The 25402-nt window shown below is 39.7% G+C and overlaps 1 protein-coding gene across 1 annotated transcript in view; it reads right to left on the reverse strand.

Moving 5' to 3' along the window:
* Positions 1-5604: 5604 nt before the first annotated feature.
* Positions 5605-25402, reverse strand: part of LOC149266265 (golgin family A protein (DUF1664)) — a 117822-nt gene continuing 98024 nt past the window's right edge. Inside the window, exons 12-14 of the mRNA XM_089430209.1 lie at positions 6777-6842; positions 6298-6461; positions 5605-6159 (exon numbers count right to left, since the gene is read on the reverse strand). Of these exons, the coding sequence (XP_089286335.1) occupies positions 6138-6159; positions 6298-6461; positions 6777-6842 (252 nt within the window). The 3' untranslated portion in view covers positions 5605-6137. The remainder of the gene's footprint in view (positions 6160-6297; positions 6462-6776; positions 6843-25402) is intronic.

Consider the following 25402-nt stretch of genomic DNA (forward strand, 5'->3'; position numbering starts at 1 on the left):
TTTTAGTCGCCAATTCTCCTCAGCAAGTTGGGTGAAAGAACTGGCCTCTCTGCCTGTATGGTATTTCAGTTCCCATATCGTATTAATATCTTTTCTTCCCCTGGCGAACTGTTGAAAGAAATTTGTATTCTCGTCACCCAACTTCAACCATAAAGCTCTGCTTTTTAGTCGCCAATTCTCCTCATTCCTTCGCAACAATTTGATCTTCTCTTTCTCTAGGTTTATTAGATGTTCTTTCCCTTGAAGGGAGTTGAAGCTTGACAGCCTCAACAATTCAAGATGTTTTAGCTCTCTTTCAATCCTATTTAGCTCCTTGCCCTCCCTTTTCTGCTTGGCTTTAGCCTAGCTGATAGTTTTTTCCTTCAGGCAAGCTAGATTGTTTGAGATGACCACCGCTGGAGGGGGACCGGAATCCCAATTACAGTGAGTCCAGCAATCCTTGACAATAACATGGAAATCATCCTCAATTAGCCATGAAGCATTAAATTTAAAGGGGGATCCAGGTTTTAGGTTTGCATCCTCAATTTCCAGAAATACTGGTGAATGGTCCGAGCAGCCCCCCAAACCAACCCATTGACGAATGTGTGCAAGGCGATTTAGTAATGGGGATTTGATTAGGAATTGGTCGAGCCTTCGAGCCAGGGAATCCTCCCCCATTCTACGATTCTGCCAGGTCGGCATGATATGAGTCGAATCAATGCTTATTAGGTCATGGTCATCCAACAAGTTTTCAAAAAACCTTGTTAAAACGTCCCACTAAGCTCTGTGGCCCCAGGATTCCGCAAGCCCGAGTGAGAAATTGAGGTCACCACCAATGATTAGGTTCTCACCTTGCATAAAATCCGCCTGGAGCAGATTCTCCCAGAAAACCTCTCTATTCTGACATGGCCCATAAATGTTAATAATCCTCAGGGGGATATTGAGCGAGATGGAGATGAAATCTTCTCCCAGAAAACCCTTACCACCCCAGGGATTTGAAATCTTGATCGTTTTATTATTGAACCCAAGGGCACAGCCTCCTTACCTCCCTCTCACATCCAAGAAGAAGAAATCCCAATCTGGTAGGAAGGATTTTAGGGCTTTATCTACAAGGGGACCATCGTCGAGGGTTTGTTGTAGTGAGAGAAAATCCAACTTTTCTGACAAACACAGTCTTCTCAGCACCAATTTTTTATCTTCCTTGGCCAAAGCCCTATAGTTAAAGGAGATGCCTTTCATGGGACAACCTTTGCAGGGTTCCCCTTTGCTCTAAGGACCTAATTTTTGGGAGACTAGATACCTGAAGCCAACTCAAGGCTTGCCCCTCTGATAGCTTTTGAAAGACGAGATTGTCTGCCTCGAGGGGCCTTGGGAGGAAGGGATGGGTGTGGATCCTCATCCAATCCGAAAGCATGGAGGGAGAGGGGAATGGAGCGCAAGTTATATCGATGGGAAGTGTCAGATGCTAAATCCCCAAAGGGGTATTAAGAAAGGTCATTTTGGACAATAGTGCAGGCGATACTGAGGAGAGGCGCAGGGGCAGAGACCACAAGGCAGATCACAGGGCTCAGCGTACCAGTTTTAGAAACAAGATTTGACATACAAATTGAAGATGCAGAAACAGATAGCATGCAATCATTTGTAAAATGAGGATGGGGGGGAGAAGGAGAGGTACCCGATAACACATTGTTCTCCCTGGCATATGCTCTAGTGATCGGGGCATCCGTAGTCCAGGCATCTGACTCAGACCGCACAGAACTCGACCCTCCCTAACCCTGCCTCAAACCGCCTTGAAGCACAGTGAGATCATCCATCCCCAGCTTTGTTTGAGTGCTTATTGCGACATAACATTTCGGAGGGCTTGACCTTCTCCCTATTACCAAGGGACATGTTTTGTAAATATGGCCAACCTCATGGCATCTCCGGCACCTGAAGGGAATGCCCTCATAAGCCAACTCCTGCCATCTAATAATGTTGACCATTTGAAAGTGATAACTCTCCACCAGGCCTTCTCTGGTATCCAGATGGACTAGAATTCTGGCCATTGTCAGACAACCCAAGTCCAGGTATGATCTATCATGTTCAAGGTAAGTGCCCAAGTCATCACCTATATACCAAAAAATGTCTTCAGACTAGAATTGCAGTGGGAGCCCCAACAAACGAACCCATATCGGCCACGCGCCCAAGTTTTCCTTCTCCAGGTCGAATAGAGGTGACCAGCATTTAAGCAGGACGGGGATCATTTCAAGATGCCAATAGCGCGTCAGCACCCAATCAACTTGTTCTGGCTCTGAAAAGATAAGGGTGAACCAGCCCTGGACATCGACAAAACTGCAGGAAGCTGCTCCAACACATTACCCCATACCTCCATTGTCCATCTCTTCAAATGACCCGGGGAGTAGTTCCTACCTCGGACCCTGCCCACCAGCATTGTGCTTTCTGTCAAAGTCACTTTGTCCATGCCTACGCCTTCCCCGAACACAAGCAATCAGCCCCTCTCTTGATTTGGACAGCTTTGATTTCTTGCTAGCCTTCTCCTTTGAGCCAAAGCCTGAAACTTGCTACCGTTCGGCCCCCAGAGGGTTATCATTTGAGTCTGAGGCACGGGCCTCATCCACCTCAGTGTCCTTGTTCGTTATGTCTTCGAAAAAACTGGAGGGCAAAGTGCTGCTCCCTGGTGATATGCTTGTAAAACCTTCCGTGAAAAGTTTCGTCCTATTAATGGGAAGGTTCACTGCCACTTGAAGCTTCATAGGATCATTTGAGCCAAGTCCCAGACCCCCGACCCCTACTACCAGAAAACCCTCGTTGTTCTGAAAACCCTCAACATGGTGGTTTTGCTCACTCCACGTTAACAGCTCCGACGGCGATGGTATTGAAAGAAAGGGCGAGCTTGTGCCTTCTCCAAGGTTTATAAACCCCTCAGAAACCGTCGTCGCCAGTTGAGCGAGGCCCATGCCCTGCAAAGACTCCTCCATATCAGCCAAAGCCGACACTAAATCACTTACCTGGTCTTCTGGTGGAGTGGGTGATGTCAGTTTAAGCCCCACTCGTGATGTCCGCATGCGTTAGACTAGTTCCTCGTGAGGAGTAATTGACTAGTTCCTCCTCAAAATCCTCCTCCATTCATGCAAACCACAACTTAACTGAGATAAAAAGACAGCTTTGTCTTGGGAAACAGCGAGATACCCGGGTCAAACCCCATAGAAAACTGCCTTGGAACCATTCACACAACTCCCATTTCCCCACCAAGACCGCCACAGGCAGCTCGAGAACCCAGCTAGCAAGGGACCCGTGCCAGCAAACTGTTATGGTAAGTGGTAAAAAAACAGTTTGAGCAAAAGTTAAACTCTGACCGATGCAGGCATAAACCCTCAAAACCTAAAACTGTCGGCACCTTAATAAACCGAATAAAGAAGACTTTCCCCGCTGACCCAAATGTAACCAAGTGCACACAGAGGCGCTGGTCCCATACCCCATGGGAGTCCTTAACCAGAACTCGGGCAAATGAAAATTACTCCAAGTGAAAACCTAGGTCCCAAGTTGAATCCCATTATCGTCGCTTTTGAGAAAAAATTGCCAGAGCTCCCCCCAAGTACGTGCCTCCCTTCTAGTTCTATTCAAATGCTCCTTGACTAATATTTGATTAGGATTTAAAAAAATCCCAAGCTTGCCAATTAGGCAATAAATTCATGCTTATATTCCATGCATAATTCAACTCAATCTCACCAAATTTAAATTAAAGGTTTTGAAATTATTTAAAATATCTCACTTTCCAACTACAAACCTTATAAATTCTTTGAGCCAAATTAATAACCATGAGTAAAGCTTGATCCTTGATTTTTTTATCTCATTGTAAACACAGTTTCATTTCGATAGATAATAATTCTATCTTAAAATTTTGAATATTTTCTTATTGTATAGATAGGAGTACAACCACAATAACAAAATTTTGAGGTTAAAATGAATCATAAAACAAAAAAATTGTACTACCAAAATTAATTTTAAAATAATATTCAAGATGATGTGGTCGCTATAGATAAATGTTTTTGGAGAGAAGAACGAAATTTATTTTTGCTAATTATATTTTGTATACACTTATTTTATTAGTTTCCTTTAAGAACTCATTTTAAACCTCAAAATTCCCATATTTTGACTTTGATGATGTCAAGACCACTTTTCCTTGAATAAGGTTGATCATAATTGTTCTATGGCAATTCCATTTAAACACTCCTAGTAGTATATACAATTCTGAGTTGGGTGGTCAATGGGCATAAAAAGATTGTCCTTCCAAGGGAATTTTAAAACTAACACACTAGTTAAATTTAAATTGGAATTATTATAAGATAAACAACAATAAATTGATCTCGAGCTTGGAGTTATTATAAAATAAACAACAATAAATCGATCTCAAGCAAGGAACTTACATATGATATATGATGTCTTGACTGAATAGTAGTTTATTATTTTATTATAACATTAAGTTATTATGCTGGTCTATTATAATTATTTAGTAATTCCACTATTAACTCATAATAATATGGTATAAATTGGTATTATTATTATCTTTTTACAAAGAGGCTGCCCATTCTAACGAGTGAGGCCAAAAAAAACCTATATTTAAAACATTACCAAAATACCTAGAATGGAAATCACAATAAGTTACCTACTTGCATCAGCAAGATGGTGCTGGGTCTATTATAATTATTTAGTAATTTAACTATTAACTAATAGTAATATCTAATATATTGATATTATTATTATCTTTTAAACAAAGAGGCTGCCCATTCAAAAAAAATAACCTATGGTTAAAACATTACCAAAAATGAATAGAGTGGAAATCACAATAAATAACTTACTTGCATCCCCAAGATGGGCCACCAAGAGTGTAACCTGTCTTTTTGAAATTGACGTTGTATAATAATATTTAAATATCATTTTATTATTATTTTTATATTAACCTTCCCAAAACATACCTGAAACATATTGACAAAAAAATGTGTACTACAGCATTAAAAAATTCTCTTTTCAAATAGAAATATAAATATCAAGAAATATTTGTGTAATTTCTATTTAATACAGTTTGAACACATTTACTTTACAGAGTGTAACCTGTTTTTTTGAAATTGAGCGTTGTATAATAATATTTAAATATCATTTTATTATTATTTTTATATTAAACTTCCCAAAACATACCTCAAAAATATTGACAAAAAATATGTATACTACAGATTTGAAAAAGATGTATACTACAGATTTAAAAAATTCTCTTTTCAAATAGAAATATAGATATCAAGAAATATTAATATTTAAATATCTGTTTAAACTTCCCAAAACATACATGAAATTGTGAAAAATAAAAATGTATGCCACAGGAATTGAAAAAAAATATTTCTTCCTGAATAAAAATATTGTTATCGAGAGAAATTTGTGTACTTTATCTTTAGTAGAGTTTGAACACATTTAGAAGGCGAGACTGCAATTCCGAAACATGTCGAAAGAATATACTGATGCCACTTGAGATTGAATCTCAATATTTAAATATCAGTTTATTACTATTTTCATATTAATCTTAAGATTAGACTTCTCAAAACATACATGATATTGACCCGGAAAAAAAATATGTATACCACAGGATTAAAATAACTCTTTTATTGAATAGAAATATAGATATCGAAAAATACTTGTGTGATTTCTATTTAATAGAGTTTGAACACATTTACACGGAAAGACCGCAATTCCGAGATATGTCAACAGAATATACTGAGATCGACATCGTGAAAAGAGATTACATTTCAAAAATGTAAAACTCTTCATGGCGTCAGCTCAGACCAGCCAGGAGAGTCGCCACCATGTATTTCAAGCAAACAGGCACATTAAACAAGGCCCAGTTGGATGAATAAAAAATACACAATCAGTGTCAAATTTTACAAAATCCAACAATGAAATACACAACACAACTTGGGAATACCTTCAATATGAATGCTATGCTGGGATGTTTATGTACCAAAGTTATTGATGGCCTCGGTCATTTCAAAATGCACCAAATTACTGATTACTGTCATTTTTTGCCATTTATTCAGTTTGAAATATACCTCTACAAAACAAGACTGAAGTACAAACAATTATGTCTTCAAGTATCAAGGAGGCAATTTGCATCATTCTTCCAGAGATATGGTCCTGCACAGAAAACAACGTTAGATGTCTTTTTGCTTGTAATCCACCATTTCCTCATAATATCATTCCTCATTAGGTTATGTGATCCATGAAAAAAACATCATATACAAAGTAAAAATTAAAAGCCTTAATCACTAAGACCTGCTTGAAGAGAAGCGAGCTGTAAATGATCTGTGTATTTTGGTAGGTCCCTTCGGGGCATTGGTTTTGGAAGCAACAACATCTACATCATCCTGTAAAAGTTCTTTTATTTTGGTTTTTGCAATGCTTCCAGACTGGATTGTATCTGAAATGTATTGAAGCCCCTGCAAAAATGGCCGTTGCATAAATAAATCAAATAAAAAATAACATTAAGTGACCTAACCCAGTTCAGTGGCTGCCATCGTGATTGAATGTACATCACAGCAAGAATATCATTAGCCTGAAAGCCATACAAGTACCTGCCAATTTCCATGGCATACCCAAGTTTTCTAACTCTATATTTAAATAGCAGTTAGATAGCTTAGCTTAGTTATATAACTGTACAAGATACATAGCTATATACTATCTTGAAACTAACAGAAGCATAAACATTAAGCATCTAGATTGCTATAATCTATTTTACAAGCCATTGAACACACCTTCAAGCTTTTACCCTCAGTAAATGTTGAAGCTGTGCGTTCTAATCGAGCCTTTGCAGGGAAATCCTGAAACCACAAACAGCAGATGAATTTTAAAAAAGAGAGAGTAATATGCTCATAGAATATGACTGATGGCAGAAGCACGAAATATTATGGCACAAATAGCATGGAAATTTAAGATGGTTTTGATGCGACTGAGTAAAATGAACTAATTTCCTTGTACATATTACCAATTATAAAGAATAAAGAAGATGGTAAGAAACATGCAAGACAAAATTCCGTTATACACAACAATTGAGAAAAAAATTTAAAACCAGAATTTCAACTAAACAAGAAGTAAAATAATTGGTCGGAAATATACAAGAATTAAAAAGACAACGAAATAGAATTAGAATTTCTAGTATAATTTGGGCATTCCATGAGCTTATGTTTTTTTATCTTCAAGAGTAACTTTATATTAAACGTGGATGTCATTTCCCCAATCATGTGAACTAGTCTCTATTTCAATAATACACTTCTTCGAGTTAAAACTTAAAAGAAATATCTAGGTTACATACTAATCTTACCTTGAAAGTTTGAAACTAGTTGACTTTAATATCATGTTTTTCTTTCCAGGCAGGACTTCAGGGTCCCATATGGCATTACTGCAATGGGAAACACGCTATTCCCAACCGGCAGGCCACTTTTTGTTGTCCTTCCTTGGTCCACCCTTGTAGTAAACAATTTGACTCCAGACATTCTTACGGAGCAATCACTAGAATTTGTTCACTTCTGATTTTACAGATTTTTATGTTTTACAATATGAAATGAAATAGGGGTTTCATATTCCATAAGTGGTATCTTCCAAAGGAATGTGCACCTCCAGCTGCATTATGGAAACCATTCATATTCCTGACGTAGAGAGATCCTAGAGTAGACATGACAACAAACATTTGACCAGGCAATCCTTTCCATAAGAATGTAGCCCAGTTTGGCATAACCCAGCCACTATAACTCTGGCAGTCTGCCAACTCCATTAGTTGTTGGAAAGAAATTAATCAGACAGATAATGAGGCTTGCCCATGAAAACCTGGATGGCTGTTCACCCATCACTGTTAACAAGAGAGGCTCTGCCTGCTACACTTGGGCTATACATGATGTCTGGCTAGTCTACTAAGCAGGTTTAATCAGATGGTGAGCAGTGAGCACCATGAGAACTCAGAAGGAAGCTTTCTTCAAATGCAGATTGTGAAGTGATCAAATGAAGAGATTGCCGTGTGCCTTGTTATCACTTTTCGGAGCTTAATCACCCCAGTCATAATAAATGGATACAAACTTCTCAAAATGAACCATGTAACATTGGTAATTGTATGAAATAACAGATGATAAAAGACCTCCAGCTCAACATAGACACTATCATTTGCCCATTGTCTCGTGGCTTTCTTATTCTTTAGAGAGATTCTTATTCCTTTGTGCACTTCCATATACGTATTGGATTTACTAAGAGGATACTTTGTTAGAACGTGTATTTACAATTTTATGCTTCTATCCATTGACTTTCAACAGAAGGTAGTAAATCTTCCGTCCGCCATTTATAGACAAATGTAGTCATGTGTCATTTATTAGATGGCATCATTACCTCAGTTGCCAACTGAATATCAGGTTAATATTCACAAAAGATTAGGATATGGGTTATTTGTCACTACAAATCAACAGTGCCTGAGGAGTTGACTGTTTAATTTCAATGATGTACTAGGCACTCCCACATACCTCAAGTTCTACATGTCTGCACACTTCAACAACTCCCTTTGGTGGCTTACATTTAGTACTATAAACAATGGCTTGTTAGCTTTCGGAGTTACTCTAAAAGTGTTTACAACATGTTTGGGGATGCTTCATGATAATTGGAGTACATGATGTATGATTAGCCCCTGGATAGTTCATGATGGATTTGCACATTGAAGATGGCTTACTCAGTTGTTGCTTGACCTCAGTTGGATGCTTGCATGGCATTCTTTCTTAGAGCCGTGGAAAATTCTTGGAATTTAAAACTCAATGCAAACAGAAATTTCACCTTCAAACCAGATAGCTTCTTGGATCTTGGCCCTATGAATTTTCAACCTTAGGGCTGCTGTACAACAATGTTAAGTTTAGGTATGTTCTATGCTTAGAGCAATTTATTTCAATTTTCACAGTTAGCTCAATATCTTTTCCAGATTAGCAATCACATCAGCGTTAAAGTAAAATGCAGATAGAACATAAACATAAATCGCAGAAGACAAGCCAAGACAAGAGGACACAAGATGTGCCACTAGCCAAGGACAAACCCCAATGTGGGGAAACCCTTGATCAATTCTTCTTATATGTTCTTCAATAGTTCAGCAGAGAGAGAGAGAGAGAGAGAGAGATAGTACATTTACAACAGAAGTCAACACTTTGACTTATCTAGATAAGAGCATAGATCATCTCTAAGAAGATGATACATGAGATCAGTTGAAGACATGCTGCTTCAACTGATTCTCCAAGGTGACTCCTTCACCTATCATCGTGCTGCATCTCGTCATCATGTTGCACCTCACCATGCTGCACTATGCTGCACCTATCATCACAATGCTGCATCTTATCATGCTTCATCAATCATGACAGTACCCATCACTGTACTGCATCATGTGGCCTCATGTGCCATTGTTGCACCTTGTTTTGCCACCATGTGCTTGCTACACCTTGCTTACCGTACTGCTGTCCCAATTGTTATTGCAGCACCATGTCTTGCTGCTGTCCCAATTGCTATTGCAATACTATGTCTTGCTGTTGTCCCAATGCTTAGTGCTGTCCACGTGCCTTTGCTGCCATGTCACAACTGTCCCATGTATCTATACAACACTATGTACCTTGCTGTCCCATATATCTTGACAGCACTATGTACCTTGTTGTCCCATATATTAGCACTATTGTACTAGTTGCATTGCTGTCCCATGCATCTAACTATCAGTCCACAAACAACCCTCAATTCGCTGCATGCTACTGCTGATTTCTGCCTAGGGTTCTGTACATGTACTTGACTGATTAGGGCACACCAACAAGCCTAACATATAGGGAGAATATCCCTGTTTGCCTCGCTGTCCTTAGAGATGACTGCGGCCTAGTTAGGAGGTCCTTTCTCTCCCAACAGTTGTTGTAATAGTCCCGTACTGCGTCCCTATAAACAGAGATATACACCCCAATATCATGCATAAAACAGTCATGAAACTCACCACTAGTCTGCGGCCTGCTTTGCACGGTAAGACTGCTCCAATGTGTCACCTCGAGCCATCCTTCTTGCCTCATGCAATGACTAAGAGCTGCAGCTATTCTTCTCTAAAATCCACACCCAAAACAGTCCACAAACTCGGACTTGCCTCAGCCTTCCTTGCTCCAAATTCGCACTATATTTCAGACCTTAGGACTGCATTAGGGCATCCAGCTTTAGGGCTGCTTTAGGTCTGCGTTAAGGCAGCCTTTAGGTCTACGTTAGGGCAGCCTTCTATCTGCATCTAGGGCATCCTTCCATCTGCGTTTAGGGCAGCCTTCCATGTGTGTCTAGGGCAGCCTCTCTTCCTCTAACGTCTAGGGCTTCCACTCCTAGATTTCTCTTCCACTAAAACCCAAGACAAGTGGAGAGAAATCAAGATAGAAGTGTGTGTGAAATGACTCTCAAGTCATCTCCTTTTATACTAAAACGTTGAGCACATGTGGAGTTTATTTGGTTGTTGGCCGACCTTGACAAATTGTCTTATGACACAAATAAATTCATAACTCCATGAATACTTGTCGGAATCGGATAATCTTTAGATCAATCCTACACCTCTCGATGAGAGGGATCCAAGAAAAATATCAGCTGCCATAAATAAGATGGCCCACATGGAGTTTGGCCTAGTTGCCAATTTTAACAAACAAGCTATAAAACAGCAATGGAAAGAGTACAATGTTTCACTTCCAAACAGCCCAAACTTTCCAGGAATTCAAGGAGAAAATATAACAAACCAAAGGGATAAGTTTCAGCCCTCTGAGGGCAACTTATCAGCCAATAACTAGAGGTGAAAACACGTTCTTTTACTGCAATAATCACAGCAGTATGACGGCAGTGAAATCAGCCCCTTATGTTTTCATTTAGATTTCAAATCATGTAACAATTGTCCCTTTACTTAGTTCAAGTCACCAAGACCTATATGGCTGTAAATAACAATGCAAAAAGAACATCTATAGCTGAAAATCAGATCTGAAAATTATACAAGTTTTGGACCGCTGAAAACTTCATTAGTATGCTCAAGATGACGTACATGTACATACAATAGCCTTCTCTCAAAGCTAGTACAAATTCTTTCAACTCTCCAAACCCTTGCTAGGGAAAATCCAAGGTTGCACAGAGCGGGAGCATTGGGAGCATCATTATACAAAAATCCTATGGAGCAAAGAGTCCCAGAGGCCTTCATATATATATATATATATATATATTAAAAAAAAAACATCCAGAATGCCAAAATAATTGCAGAATAAATGAAAACATGCATATTTATACATAAATCAAGAAATAAATGACATGCAGAGTACATTAAGGATTAATTATTCGAGCATCAACCATCTAGATTCTAGAAATTAGCAACAAACAACAAATTTTAAGCATATGATAGAAAGTAGACCATTAACTTGTTACTTATCATTCAAATGCATTATTTAGCAACTACCAATATGACCAAAGAGTAATGTTTACAAAATAGGCCAACGACACACTGAAGTAGGAAGACCAAAAAGTCCAAATTCAAAACACTACTCTATCATCTATGACAAATAAAGTAGTGAATCTATCTACTATTCTCTCCTCCTTACATCCATGGCCACTGTGTGGGCCTCCACATGATGGTAGTGAAGTATATGGAAGTGGAAGCTTTGGAACTGAAGATGAAGCCCCTGTTGTTGTAGTTGGAATCTTGGGCATGGGAACTATGGCACTAGATGGGGGTGACATCGCAACATGATCGTCATCACCCTGAATAAGAACATCCTACAATTGCTCTAAAGCACTCCATCCTCCAAATTATCCTCCTCTAGATTTTTGTCCCAAACCATCAAGTCTTTATTTGTCTTTGCCTCCTCAGAGTAATGGGACAGCAATCACAAGTTGTAATGGACATAAATCAAGCTCTTTGCCTATTTTTTTCTTTTGATATTATGGATGAAAGTTGATACTATAGGTGCTTCAACCATAGTATTCAGAATTGGTTGGCTCGAACTATAAACGAGTCAAACCGGTCGGTTCATTAGCCTAAGCCATCGAACCAGTTGAAAAACCCTATTTTCTAAGCGGACCCCAGTTTTTGGGCCTAACCAGCAAGTTTTCCCATAAACCAACTGGAGCTTGAAACTCAGAAATATATATATATATATGATTGAATCATGATTACAGAATGAGAGGCCCCGGCTTAAATACAGCCTTGGGTGCCTCTTGGTAAATGGGCATAATCTTTGATCACGCCCTTTGCCTATTAACTAATAATTACAAATAACTAATTTTTATATAACATTGCTTTCCTCCCAAAAAATACTTTGTCCTCAAAGCATATATAACGACAGATGTTGTTGACGAAATGCTTCAATCTCCCAAGAAGCTTCTTCTTTTGGTAAGTCCTTCCACTTGATCAAGTATTCCTTGATTACATGAGATCGGAACTTCTTTTCCCTAGTGGATATGATAACTTCTAGCTCTAAAATGACCATTCCTTCATCATCTAAGGATGGAAGCGTTGTTTGTGCTGAATGTGGTCACCAAGTGCCCTTTCAAGGCAAGATACATGGAAGACGTGGACACGACTTTTATCCAGAAGGCTTAAACTATATGCAACTTGGCTAATCTTTTTGTTGAGTTGGTATGGTCCATAGAACTTTGGTGCCAATTTATATTTCCTTTCTGTTTCAAGGACAGTTGTTTGTATGGTTGGAGCTTGACAAATACCCACTCTCCAACTTCAAATTCTCTCTCGGTTTTGTTTCGGTCAACTTGCTGCTGCACACTGTTTCTTGCATTATTTAAATTTTCTTTTAGAGTTTGGACAACCTTTTGGGTTTCTTCTAGCTAGTTTTTAACAACTGGTAGTTTTGTCTAAATGATAGCCAGGTCCTTCCATTTTGGAGGTTCGTACCCGTACAGAGCTTGAAATGGAGTCATTTTTGCTGACGTGTGGTAAGAAGAATTGTACCACCATTCAGCGAGATGTAACCACTGAACCCACTTATTTTGTTTGCCTGTGGCATAACAATGTAGGAAGCTTCCAGAATCCAAACATTTATTGACAATCTCTATTTGGCCATTTGTTTGAGGATGGTAAGCAGAACTCATGTTGAGGTAGGTTCCTATATGATTGAATAATTCCTTCCAAAAATTACCCTTAAATTTGGCATCTCTATCGCTCACAATGACCTTTGGAAATCCGTGTAATTTGTAAATATTTTTGCAAAATATCTCAGTGATTTGTTTTGCTAAGTCTGTCGACTACTACAAGAATCTTATCCTTACCATCAGATACGGGTAAACCTTCAATAAAGTCCGTTGATATTTCTTCCCAATTTTAATTCAAAATGTTTAAGAGATGAAGTAGTCCGAGTGTCATAATATTTTCACTTTTATTCCTTTGACATTTATCGCATTCTACTACATATTTCTGAATATCGTGACTCATTCCCTTCCAAAAGAATGACTAGCGTGCATTATAGTAAGTTTTAAAGAATCCTACATGTCCGGCTGACAGTGAATCATGTGACTCCTTGAGGATCTTGGTTTTAAACTTGGAGTTTGAATTCAAATAGATTCTTCCCTTGTACCATAGAATGTCGTTCTTCCATTCCCATTTTGAGTTGTGCGGAAGGTTATTGATTATAGCGCTTGTTTCTGGATCTTTTGCATATTCACTTCGAATCTCATTAAGCCATTCGGGAACAATAACTAAGACTGCAAGTAGTGTCGGTTCTTCATCTTTCCTAGACAGGGCATCTGCCACTATATTGTCCTTTCCCCTTTTGTGTAATATTTCCATGTCAAAGGCAACAATTTTTTCAATCCACTTTTGTTGTTCTTCGGAAAGTTTTTTTTGTTGGAGGAGGTACTAGAGACTATTATGGTCTGTTCATATGGAAAACTTACTTCCCAAAAGATATTGCCTCCACTTGGCTAGTGCGTGCATAATAGCAAGCATTTCTTTATTGAGTTTCCTGCTCTCAAAAGCTATTGGATGCCCATCTTGCATTAACACTACTCCTATACCGAACCCTGAAGCATCACACTCAATGATAAATGGTTTAGAGAAATCTGGAGTGGCCAATACCGGGGCATTAGACATAATTTCCTTCAATTTTTCAAAACACTTTCCTGCTTCTTCATTCCATTGAAATGATTTCTTCTTTAAAAGGTTTGTCAGGGGTGCAGTTATATGTGCATAGATTTTAATAAATCTTCGATAATATCCAGTCAATCCTAAGAACCCTCTTAACTTGGATATATTAATAGGTTTGGTCCATTCCCTTATAGCCTTGATTTTATTAGGATCGACTTTTACTCCTTCATGGGATATTATGTGTCCAAGATATTCTACTTCTTCTTTCCCAAAGGTGCATTTGGACTTCTTAGCATAGAGTTGATGCTCTTTCAATAGCGTAAGAACTTTCTCCAAATGTTGTAGGTGCTCCTTCCAAGTTTTATTGTAAATTAAAATGTCATCAAAGAACACTAACACGAACTTCCTTAGATATGGACGAAATAATTCGTTCATAGTAGCTTCGAATGTTGTTGGTGCATTGGTTAACCCAAAAGGCATTACTTTAAATTCGTAATGACCTTCATGTGTACGGAACACAGTTTTTGGTATGTCTTCCAACCTTATTCTGATTTGATAATACCCTAACCTTAATTATAAGAAGAATTTCGACGTAAATCACATATAGAAAGACCTTTGTCGACGCGTTTCGAACCAACTAGTGTGGTTCATCGTCAGGACAAGTTTAAGAAACAGATCCAGTCTAGCATGTTAAATAGTCTAAGCAGAGACTCCAACGGCTACAAAAGATTAACGGCTAATTTTTTACTCTAGGACCCAGACCGGGATAACTACGGAATCTCTGCATCTCTTCAAAAAAGCTAGATCTGTCTTCAACTTCGAGACCTGCAAGCGTGCCCGTTCAAAATGGTGAACCTTAGATGCAATGGCTTTACCGTGTAGGGAATCAATTGTAGAATTGAGGCTTTTGTGATCCATCATAGTTTTTCGGTGTAAATCACATATAGAAAGACCTTTGTCGACGCGTTTCGAACCAACTAGTGTGGTTCATCGTCAGGACAAGTTGAAGAAACAGATCCAGTCTAGCATGTTAAATAGTCTAAGCAGAGACCCTAACCTTAAGTCCAATTTTGAGAAATATTTAGCGCCATGTAGCTCATCTAGCATTTCATCGATGAAGGGAATTGGGAACTTGTTTTTAATTGTAATTTTGTTTAATCCTCAATAATTGATGCATACCCTGAACGATCCACCTTTTTTCCGCACCAATACAACTGTAGCAGCATACGGACTTTTGCTTTTTGAGATGATGGCACACTTTAAAAAATCTTGGATTAATCTCTCAATTTCCATTTTTTGATGATGGGGATATTGTTATATTGGCAACTAGGGACAAACTCCATGTGGGTCATCTTATTTATGGCAGCTGATATTTTTCTTGAATCCCTCTCATCGAGAGGTGTAGGATTGATTTAAAGATCATCCGATTCTGATAAGTATTCATGGAGATATGAATTTATTTGTGTTATAAGACAATTCATCAAGTTCAGCCAGCAACCAAATAAACCCCACAAGTGTTCAACGTTTTAGTATAAAAGGAGATGACTTGAGAGTCATTTCTCACACACACTTCTATCTTGATTTCTCTCCACTTGTCTTGGGTTTTAGTGGAAGGGAAATCTAGGAGTGGAAGCCCTAGACGTTGGAGGAAAGAAGACTAAGGGAGTTGCCCTAGAGGAGATGCCCTAGCCCTAGACGTTGTCAAAGAAGAAGTCAAAAACACTATCAAGGAAGCATGCCCTAGCCACAGTCTTGGAGGAATCTTATCACAGCTAAGAGAGGCCATAACGTTGTCCAAAAGGCAGCCCTAGATGCAGTCTAAGAGAGGCCCTAACGCTGTCCAAAAGGCAGCCCTAGAAGCAATCTAAGAGAGGCCCTAACATTGTCCAAAAGGAATCCCTAAACGCAGTCTAAGAGCAGCACTAAACGTTGTCCAAAATGCAGCCCTAGAAGTAGTCTAAGAGAAGCCCTAAACGCAGTCTAAAGGGCAGCCCTAAACGTTGTCTAAAGGCAGCCCTAACGCAGTCTAAAGGGAGCCCTAACGCTAACCTATGGTGCCCTAGATGCAGGCCTAATACGGCTGAAAAGGTGGGCTGTAGGTGACCCTCAAAACAGGGACAACATGAGAGTTTGAGGACTCAAACATGCCCAGGACAGCAATGCTAATAATTGGGACAGCAACAAGACATGGTGCTGCAATAGCAATTGGGACAGCAATGACAGTGATGGGACAGCAGCATACTATGATGGGATAGCAATGACATTGATGGAACAGCAACATACTATGATGGGACAGCAACAAAAACAATGGGACAGCAAGCTAATATGGAATGGCTATGTCACTAATAGTGGGACAGCAATATGCAACATAGGACAGCAGTGGCTAGCATGGTGCAACAATGGCACATGGGACAGCAGTGCAGCATAAGGTGCAGCAGTATGATGTGTACAGCATGGTCATGAGGTCCAGCATTGTGATGATGGGTGCAGCACGGTGAAGTGTAGCATGGTGACGAGATGCAGCACAATGATAGGTGAAGGAGTCACCTTGGAGAATCAGTTGAAGAAGCATGTCTTCAACTGATCTCATGTATCATCTTCTTAGAGATGATCTATGCTCTTATCTAGATAAGTCAAAATGTTGACTTCTGTTGTAAATGTACTCTCTCTCTCTCTCTCTCTCTCTCTCTGCTGAACTATTGAAGAACATATAAGAAGAATTGATCAAGGGTTTCCCCACATTGGGGTTTGTCCCTCATTAGCGCCACATCTTGCGTCCTCTTGTCTTGGCTTGTCTTCTGCGATTTATGTTTATGTTCAATTTGCAATTTACTTTAATGCTGATGTGATTGCTAATCTGGAAAAGATATTGAGTTAACTGTGAAAATTGAAATAAATTGCTCTAAGCATAGAACATACCTAAAATTAACATGGTATCAGAGCTGAGGTGAAGACAATGCCCAAGCTAGAGTGAAAGAGCAATCACCGAAGACAGTTAGGAAAGGACAAAAGGATCAATGGGTTCATCATCCCTCATCAAATTCACCGAGGGTGAAATCGAAGCAGAGAATATTATCAAAATGGCGCAACGGAATATGGCCTGCCTAAAGATCACTTCATTGGGAAGAGCGAATTTCAGGGTGGAAGGAAAGGCAGATAACTAGTTTAGCCATTATGCGAAGGAGTGTCCAAATGGCAGGGACATGTCACTTGATGATGATAACAATCATTCCAGGGACATCTTCAATGGTCAGAGGAATGACAGGTAATGCAGGTCATCAAGGAAATGGCCTACTCTTCCGAGAAAGCAAGGAACCCCAGGTATGAAGAATCAAATGTTGTTTCTGATAAGATAAAGAAGCACTATCTCGTATTGGCCCTCTTCTTCAGATTCTTTGGGAATCTGGCTTATCGATTATAGTGCTTCAAGGCACTTCATCAGATAGAAGGGTGCTCTCTCTAATTTGGTAGAGATGGAAACAATCATGGGATTATACTTGGAGCCGATGCCACCTATCCCAGAAAGGGTGTAGGAAATATTACCCCTCAACTGAATGAGGGTAACCCAATTCATTTACAGAATCTCTTTTATGTACCTGACCGCAAGAAAAACTTGGTGTCCATTTCGGCAATGGAAGTCAAAGGCTACACGATGGCATTCATCGATGGAAAGGTATGTGTTTGAAAATGAAATTTTCAAAGATACTTTTTCTCATGGGTTCAGAGTTGGCAATTTGTATCAAGTTGCAGGATGGTCCATTGGGGATCATGTAAATTGACATATCTCATCTATAGCACTGGAGGTCTACTTATTATGGGACCCTACCTGATGTGAGTCAAATGGTGACAGGGATGCTTGAATTCAAGAAGAGCATGAAGGTACATGTCCAAGATGTACAGAATGAAAATCTTACAAGGGGATCATTCCCCTCATGTAGCAGGTCCACATATTTGGAACAACCCGAGGGGTTTGAGATTCATGATCAGGAATCTCATGTATGCAGGTGGAAGAAAGCCCTTTATGGCTTGAAGCAAAACACCCCGAGCCTAATATGAGAGGATTGATAGTTGTCTGATGAAGCTAAGATTCACTAAAAATGAAGCCGATCCAAACCATTGTTTGAAGGTTGTGGATGATAGACCTCTCATACCGGCACCTTCTGAGAAACGATGACAGGTGCAGACCCTCTCACTTGAAGAAGTAAGAGGGAGCTAGATTCCAAATATGGAATGGTAAATTGCAAGCCCGTGACTACCTCGAGGATCTTAACTTTCAGAAGTTATATGGTGGTGATGCTGGACCAGATTTGGGAAATGCCTCTGAGTTTCATAAACTCATCTGCATTGATGTTCTTGGTGAACTTTCGTCCGTATATATGCTTTGCAGTTAGCATGGTGAGCTCATATTTGGTTGAGCCTCTCTAGATTGGTGCCAAGAATCTTCTAAGATATCTTCAAGGCACAATCTCTCATGGATTGAGATACACTACTGGAAATATGACGCTGCATGATTATTCGAATGTTGACTGGGCAGGCAGTGTGGAGGATCGCTAGAGCACTTCTCAGTGTTGGTTCTCTCTGGATTCTGCTTCGATATCATGGATGAGTAGGAAGCAGAAGTCAGTTGCTATAAGCACCACCGAGACCGAATACATAGCTACGAGTATGATCTCGTGTGAAGTTGCCTAGTTGTGGAAGCTCATCAGTGAGCTGTTTGTACACATGATGAATACCACTGTGATTCTTTGTGACAACCAGGGGGGGATTCGATTATTGAGGAATCCCGTATTCGATGATTGCTCCAGCAGATAGACATCAGATACTACCTTATCTGGGATATGGTAAGTCGATGAGTGAGGAGGCTCCATCGCATTGAGACTAATGTACAGGTCGCAGACACTTTGTCAAAGCCCCGAGGAAAGGTCAAATCTATGATTTTCCCGAACGACTTGGAGTCATTGAGAGACCTTCATATAAGGGTCCTACATGTTGCATGCACTGAGCTTTGGGAGCTCTGGGGGGCTTGGGGTACTTACTGGAGCGACATATGACCACAGGGCGACTCACCCTCCCCTGGTGGTGCGCTATGTACAAGGTGACAGGTTCAACCTTTCCCTGTGATACCTCGTGGCGACTATGGAACAGGATGATTAGTTCTCCTGTGGGCCAGGATGATTAGTTCTCCCATGGCAACTATGGAATAAGATGATTAGTTCTCCCGTGGGCTGGGATGATTAGTTCTCCCGTGGAGATTGTGAGCCAGGATGATTAGTTCTCCTGTGGGCCAGGATGATTAATTCTCTTGTGGCGACCAAGGGACAGGATGATTCGTTCTCCTGTGGACAAGATGATTGGTTCTCCTGTCGAGGCATCCTACCCATGCAGTCTGGGACTCATGTTAAGTACCTCTCATCTGATCAATGAGCAGGGAAATGGGGTTAGGGACCTTAGCAGTACTATCGATGGACGCATCATTGTATCTACCGTACTCTTTATGCTAGGATGACCTCCATTGATCTGGGATCAATGAAACTGATCCAGGATCAGTATAAGTGGTTTGAGACACTCTCTTGTGATATTGAGTTGGGATCAATGAAACTGACCTCGGGTCAGTAAGAGTGGTATGACACACTCTCCTCATATGAAACTGACTTCGGGTCAGTAGAGAATGGTATGAGACATTCTCGATCAATTCTTCTTCTTCATGGTTTAGCAGAGTAGAGCAGCGCAGAGTCGAGCAGTGCAAGGCACTGATGGCAGAGATAGTACAGTCGGACAAATGGATCAATGGATGGAATTCTCCCTAGTTGAGAGGGAGTGTTAAATTGGCAACTACTAACAAACTCCATGTGGGTCATCTTATTTATGGCAACGGATATTTTTCTTGGATCCCTCTCATCGAGAGGTGTAGGATTGATCTAAAAATCATTCGATTCCAATAAGTATTCATGGAGATATGAATTTATTTGTGTTATAAGACAATTCGTCAAGGTCGGCCAGCAACCAAATAAACCCCACAAGTGCTCAACGTTTTAGTATAAAAGGAGATGACTTGAGAGTCATTTCTCACACACACTTCTATCTTGATTTCTCTCCACTTGTCTTGGGTTTTAGTGGAAGGGAAATCTAGGAGTGGAAGCCCTAGACGTTGGAGGAAAGAAGACTAAGGGAGCTGCCCTAGAGGAGATGCCCTAGCCCTAGACACTGTCAAAGAAGAAGTCAAAACCGCTACAGGAAGCATGCCCTAGCCGTAGTCTTGGAGGAATCTTATCACAACTAAGAGAGGCCTTAACGTTGTCCAAAAGGCAACCCTAGATGCAGTCTAAGAGAGGCCCTAACATTGTCCAAAAGGCATCCCTAGACGCAATCTAAGAGCAGCCCTAAACGCTGTCCAAAAATGCAGCCCTAGAAGTAGTCTAAGAGAAGTCCTAAACATAGTCTAAAAAGCAGCCCTAAACGTTGTCTAAAGGAAGCCCTAACGCAGTCTAAATGGAGCCCTAACGCTAACATACGGTGCCCTAGATGCAGGCCTAATACTGCAGAAAAGGTGGGCTGTAGGTGACCCTCAAAACAGGGACAGCATGAGAGTTTGAGGACTCAAACATGCCAAGGACAGCAATGCTAATAATTGGGACAACAGCAAGACATGGTGCTGCAATAGCAATTGGGACAGCAATGACAGTGACAGGACAGCAACAAAAACAATGAGACAACAAGCTAACATGGAATGGCTATGTCACTAATAGTGGGACAGCAGTGGCTAGCATGGTGCAACAATGGCACATGGGATAGCAATGCACCATAAGGTGCAGCAGTATGATGTGTACAGCATGGTCATGAGGTCCAGCATTGTGATGATGGGTGCAGCATGGTGTAGCACGGTAAGGTGTAGCGTGATGACGAGATGCAGCACAATGATAGGTGAAGGAGTCACCTTGGAGAATCAGTTGAAGCAGCATGTCTTCAACTGATCTCATGTATCATTTTCTTAGAGATGATCTATGCTCTTATCTAGATAAGTCAAAATGTTGACTTCTGTTGTAAATGTACTCTCTCTCTCTCTCTCTCTCTCTCTCTCTGTTGAACTATTGAAGAACACATAAGAAGAATTGATCAAGGGTTTCCCCACATTGGGGTTTGTCCCTGGCTAGCGCCACATCTTGTGTCCTCTTGTCTTGGCTTGTCTTCTACGATTTATTTTTATGTTCTATCTGCAGTTTACTTTAATGCTGATGTGATTGCTAATCTGGAAAAGATATTGAGTTAACTGTGAAAATTGAAATAAATTGCTCCCGGGGTTTGAAACAAATATCGATACGGTTTGATGTTGATGGGGTTTGATCTCGCTTTGACTCCTATTGTATGCTCGATTTCTCTATTAGGAGGCATTTTCATGGGCAGGTCTTGGAATACTTTTTCGTGCTTCTGAATTAGCTCTTGTACTTCTGTTGCTTCTTCGCTGATCAATTTTGAAGTTAACATTTTTAATTGGTGACATTGTACTACATAGGTTGGTGCTCCTTTTCGAATCATTTTCATCATTTGGGATGATGATACGGTTTGATTCTCAAGTGCTTGGAACCCATATAATTTGTATTTATGCCTTTCCCATTTAAATTTAATAAATTGCTTTTGATGGTTGGCAGAGTAAGTACCAAGGGTTTGTAACCATTGGATACCTAAGACCACATCCACTCCTCCTAATGGTACCGTGTAGAACGGAGATTCTAAATTAAAGTCTTGAATCTGCAATTTGACTTTATGGCATTTCCCTACTTTTTCAATTTTCTTACTGTCGGCTACCATAACCTTCATGTTGGGCATGGGAAATGTGAAAATGTTGAGTCTCTTCGCCATGGTTGAGTCCAAAAAATTGTGGGTGCTACCGGTATCAATGAGAACCATTACATTGTTCTTCTTGATATGTCCTTTTAATTTTAATGTCTGGTGCTGTGATATATCTGACATGGCCGATAATGATACTTGCAAAATGCTCTTGTCATCTAGTTTTGGAGATAATTCTGGGAATCTTCAATTTCTTCTACGTCTGATTCATCACTGTGTGAATCATTAGTTGCTTCGCATTTACACAGGTTTTTGGTCTCTTTTCCTTTAGCACACCTATGTTTAGGGTCCCATTTTTCGCCACAACGTTTTCATTTGCCCTCTTTCGTCCTTTGCATTTCCACATTTGTTTTTTCTCGTTCACGAAGATGTGGTGGAACATATTTTGTGTCATCCGTGTTCACCTACTGGGGTAATCTTCATCTCAAATATACTCTTTCAGCGTTTGACCATAGCATCCTTTCAAATTTCTTTTCAGCAACTTTTGCTTTTTGTCTTGCTACTTCTATAGATGTAATGTCATGAAGATCAAGTTCTGCTTGTAGATGGGGTTTAAGTCCTGAGGTGTACGATTGAATAAGATGAGTTTTTGATAATCCAAGTACTCTTGTTCCTAAAGTCTCCCATTCTCGAGTGTATTCATCCACATCTCCTTTTTGTCTCAATCTGGTGAGTGTTGAGAAGAACTCTTCTTCCTTGACACCTTGGAATATTTTAAGGAACGCATCCTTAAATTTCCTCCAACTGATAGCAAGTGTGGTCTTTTTCCACAACATATACCAATTATATGCTTCGCCTTCCAGTTTCATGGAAGCATGCCTAATCTTTTCGTCATCATTGTCAATATCGTAAATCTCAAAATATTGTTCTGCTTTATTGAGCCAAGCAACGCTGCATTTTTCGTTATCGTCGAATTTGGATAGCTCGATTTTTTCTCTTCATTGATATGTCGCTATTGGCGAAGCGAAGAAGGGGTATTGATTTGAAAACAACATATTGGTGTATGGATTCTAGAGCTGCCTATTTTCAAAATTTGTGTTACTATTTCCTTGATTAGGTGTGGAAGATGTCTTTGGGGACTCGGGTTTCTCATGTGTGTCTAATGATTTTGACAAATCTGGAGAATTGAGATGTTGAGTAGCCTCATTATTCTGGAGCATTTGATCGGGTGTAATCTTCAGGATGGTACAAATACAACCCAACATCACCATAGCTTGATCCACCTTAACTAAAAGATTTGCCTGATCCTTTTTAAATTCATTCTTGTTCTCCTCGAGTTGACTCTTTATTCCCTTTGTTGTGTTCTGGAGCTCCTCAATTTTATCGCCTTGTCCGGTCACCTTAGTCTCAAGGTCTACTAGTCTTTTATTGAAATCGGCCATCGACATTGAAGAAGCCATTGAGCGGGTCTTAGGTGGAGTATACTTATCCAACTTAACTCTTTTTCTTAACTTGATCCCTATTTTTTTAAGATATATATATATATATATATATATAATAATTTTTTAAACTAATTAAATATATATATATATATATAATCAAATTGATTAAACTGATTAATTTATATAAATTAATTAATTAATTAATTGTAATTATATAATAAAATTTGTACGGTGTGTGTGTGTGTGTGTATATATATATATAGTTCTCTTTCACGAAATCGTGTCCACTGTAATTAAAAAATTTGACATTTGGGAGCCTGTCGGTCAGCGGACCAGTTCAGCAGAACAGAGGTGGTCGGGGGATGAATGGGCAAAGAGTGAAGTAGAGACAGAAGGCGACAAAGATAGTGGAAATGATGGCGAGGTTTGGCACGCGATTGGCAGGGATGTCGAGGAGAATGGTGGCAGACAGACGGTGCAAAAGAATGCAGGTGGGGGGAATGAGATGGACACGGTGGTGGTTATGATCAGTGGACGGTGGAGCTCAGTGGGGGCACAAGCACAGGCACAGCGGCAGCGGCAGACAGGATGAACTGGAATTGATACAGACCAACAAATTGCTCACCTGCACACACCAAGGAACGAACAGCCTCTGATACCAAGTGGAGCATGAAACTCATAAATCCATATATATATATATATATATATATATATATATTATTAATTATTGAATCATGATTTATAGAATGAGAGGCCATGGCTTAAATATAGCCTTGGGTGCCTCTTGGTGAATGGGATCATGCCCTTTGCTTATTAACTAATAATTACAAATAACTAATTTTTATATAACACCAGACAATTCTATCATAACTTGACGGGTTTATCGCCAAGTCGGCCACGGACCCCACAAGAAGGTTGTTTCACGGTTTTTCAAGTGGTTTTGAGGGAAACTAGGGTTGTTTCCCTCCAAAAACAACCCCTCCAAGCCTTTAAAAGGATCTCTCCCCTCTCATTTGTCTCACACATCTCATTTGGAGTTTTTGTGAGCTTCATTGTGAGCTTGGAGAGTGTTGAGTTTTTGTTGGAGTAGTGGAACAACAAAGAGTTTGGGCTGAATAGTAGCCACCATGCCTCCAAAAGCCAACGATGCTGCATGGGCTCGTTGTGATATGATTTATGGCAAAATATCTGCAAAAATTGCCAAAAATCTATTGAAGGAGGAGGCATTTACAGGTTCAAACAACACTTGGCTAGGATGGGAGGCCATGTAAAGTCATGTAGAGCACCAAATGAAGTAATAGGGCATATTCGAGCAAAATACCTTCATAAGTTTGAGACTCAAGTCACTCAACCAATTGAGAAGTTTTTGACTCAAGCAGTTTAAAAGTTTGAGAGTCAAGACCCAACCAATTGAGTTTGATCATGATGAGAACAGAGAAGTGATCATGTTGACCACTAATATTGTAGACTTGTAGTAGGACTGTACTTTGTAGGCCAATTGCCCATAGCCTGTAGCATTCTTTTTGGACTCTAAAGGCCATTTAGAGCCTCATTGATTATGTAATTTGTTGCTGATATGTATTGCACTCAGTGCCATTTTGATATATTCACCTTTACATGGTATATAGATGAGCAAACTTTGCATATTTTGTCTCTATTGGTTTGAAATCATGGTTTTAAATCTTAAATTTTATTTTTTTCAATAAAAATTAATTATTCATGTACTTTTTTAAGACCGGTTCATTGAGATCTAACAAGTCCTAGTTTAACCGATTCTGATTTGAAACCCGATTTGACAGGTCGACTAGTCCGATCATTGGTTCCAGTTTTGAATATTATGGCTCCAACACCTCTCTGCTAAAGAAGTGTTCACCTATGAGAGCATCCTTTGCCAAACATTGTAGTCATTTAGGTAGCACCGCCATGCATGTTCCACCACTAGAGAGAAGACAAATTCACTTGATCTATGAATGCATGGTTGGTCCCAAAGGCACCACTGCAAAGGATGTAGTTGCTCAACTATATTTGTATGGTGTCACACTCATTAGGGACTTGT

The sequence above is a fragment of the Pinus tabuliformis genome, chromosome 6 (assembly GCF_031772625.1).
Source record: "Pinus tabuliformis cultivar Carrire ecotype Pingquan chromosome 6, CPIR1, whole genome shotgun sequence".
In the NCBI taxonomy this organism is placed as follows: Eukaryota; Viridiplantae; Streptophyta; class Pinopsida; order Pinales; family Pinaceae; genus Pinus; species Pinus tabuliformis.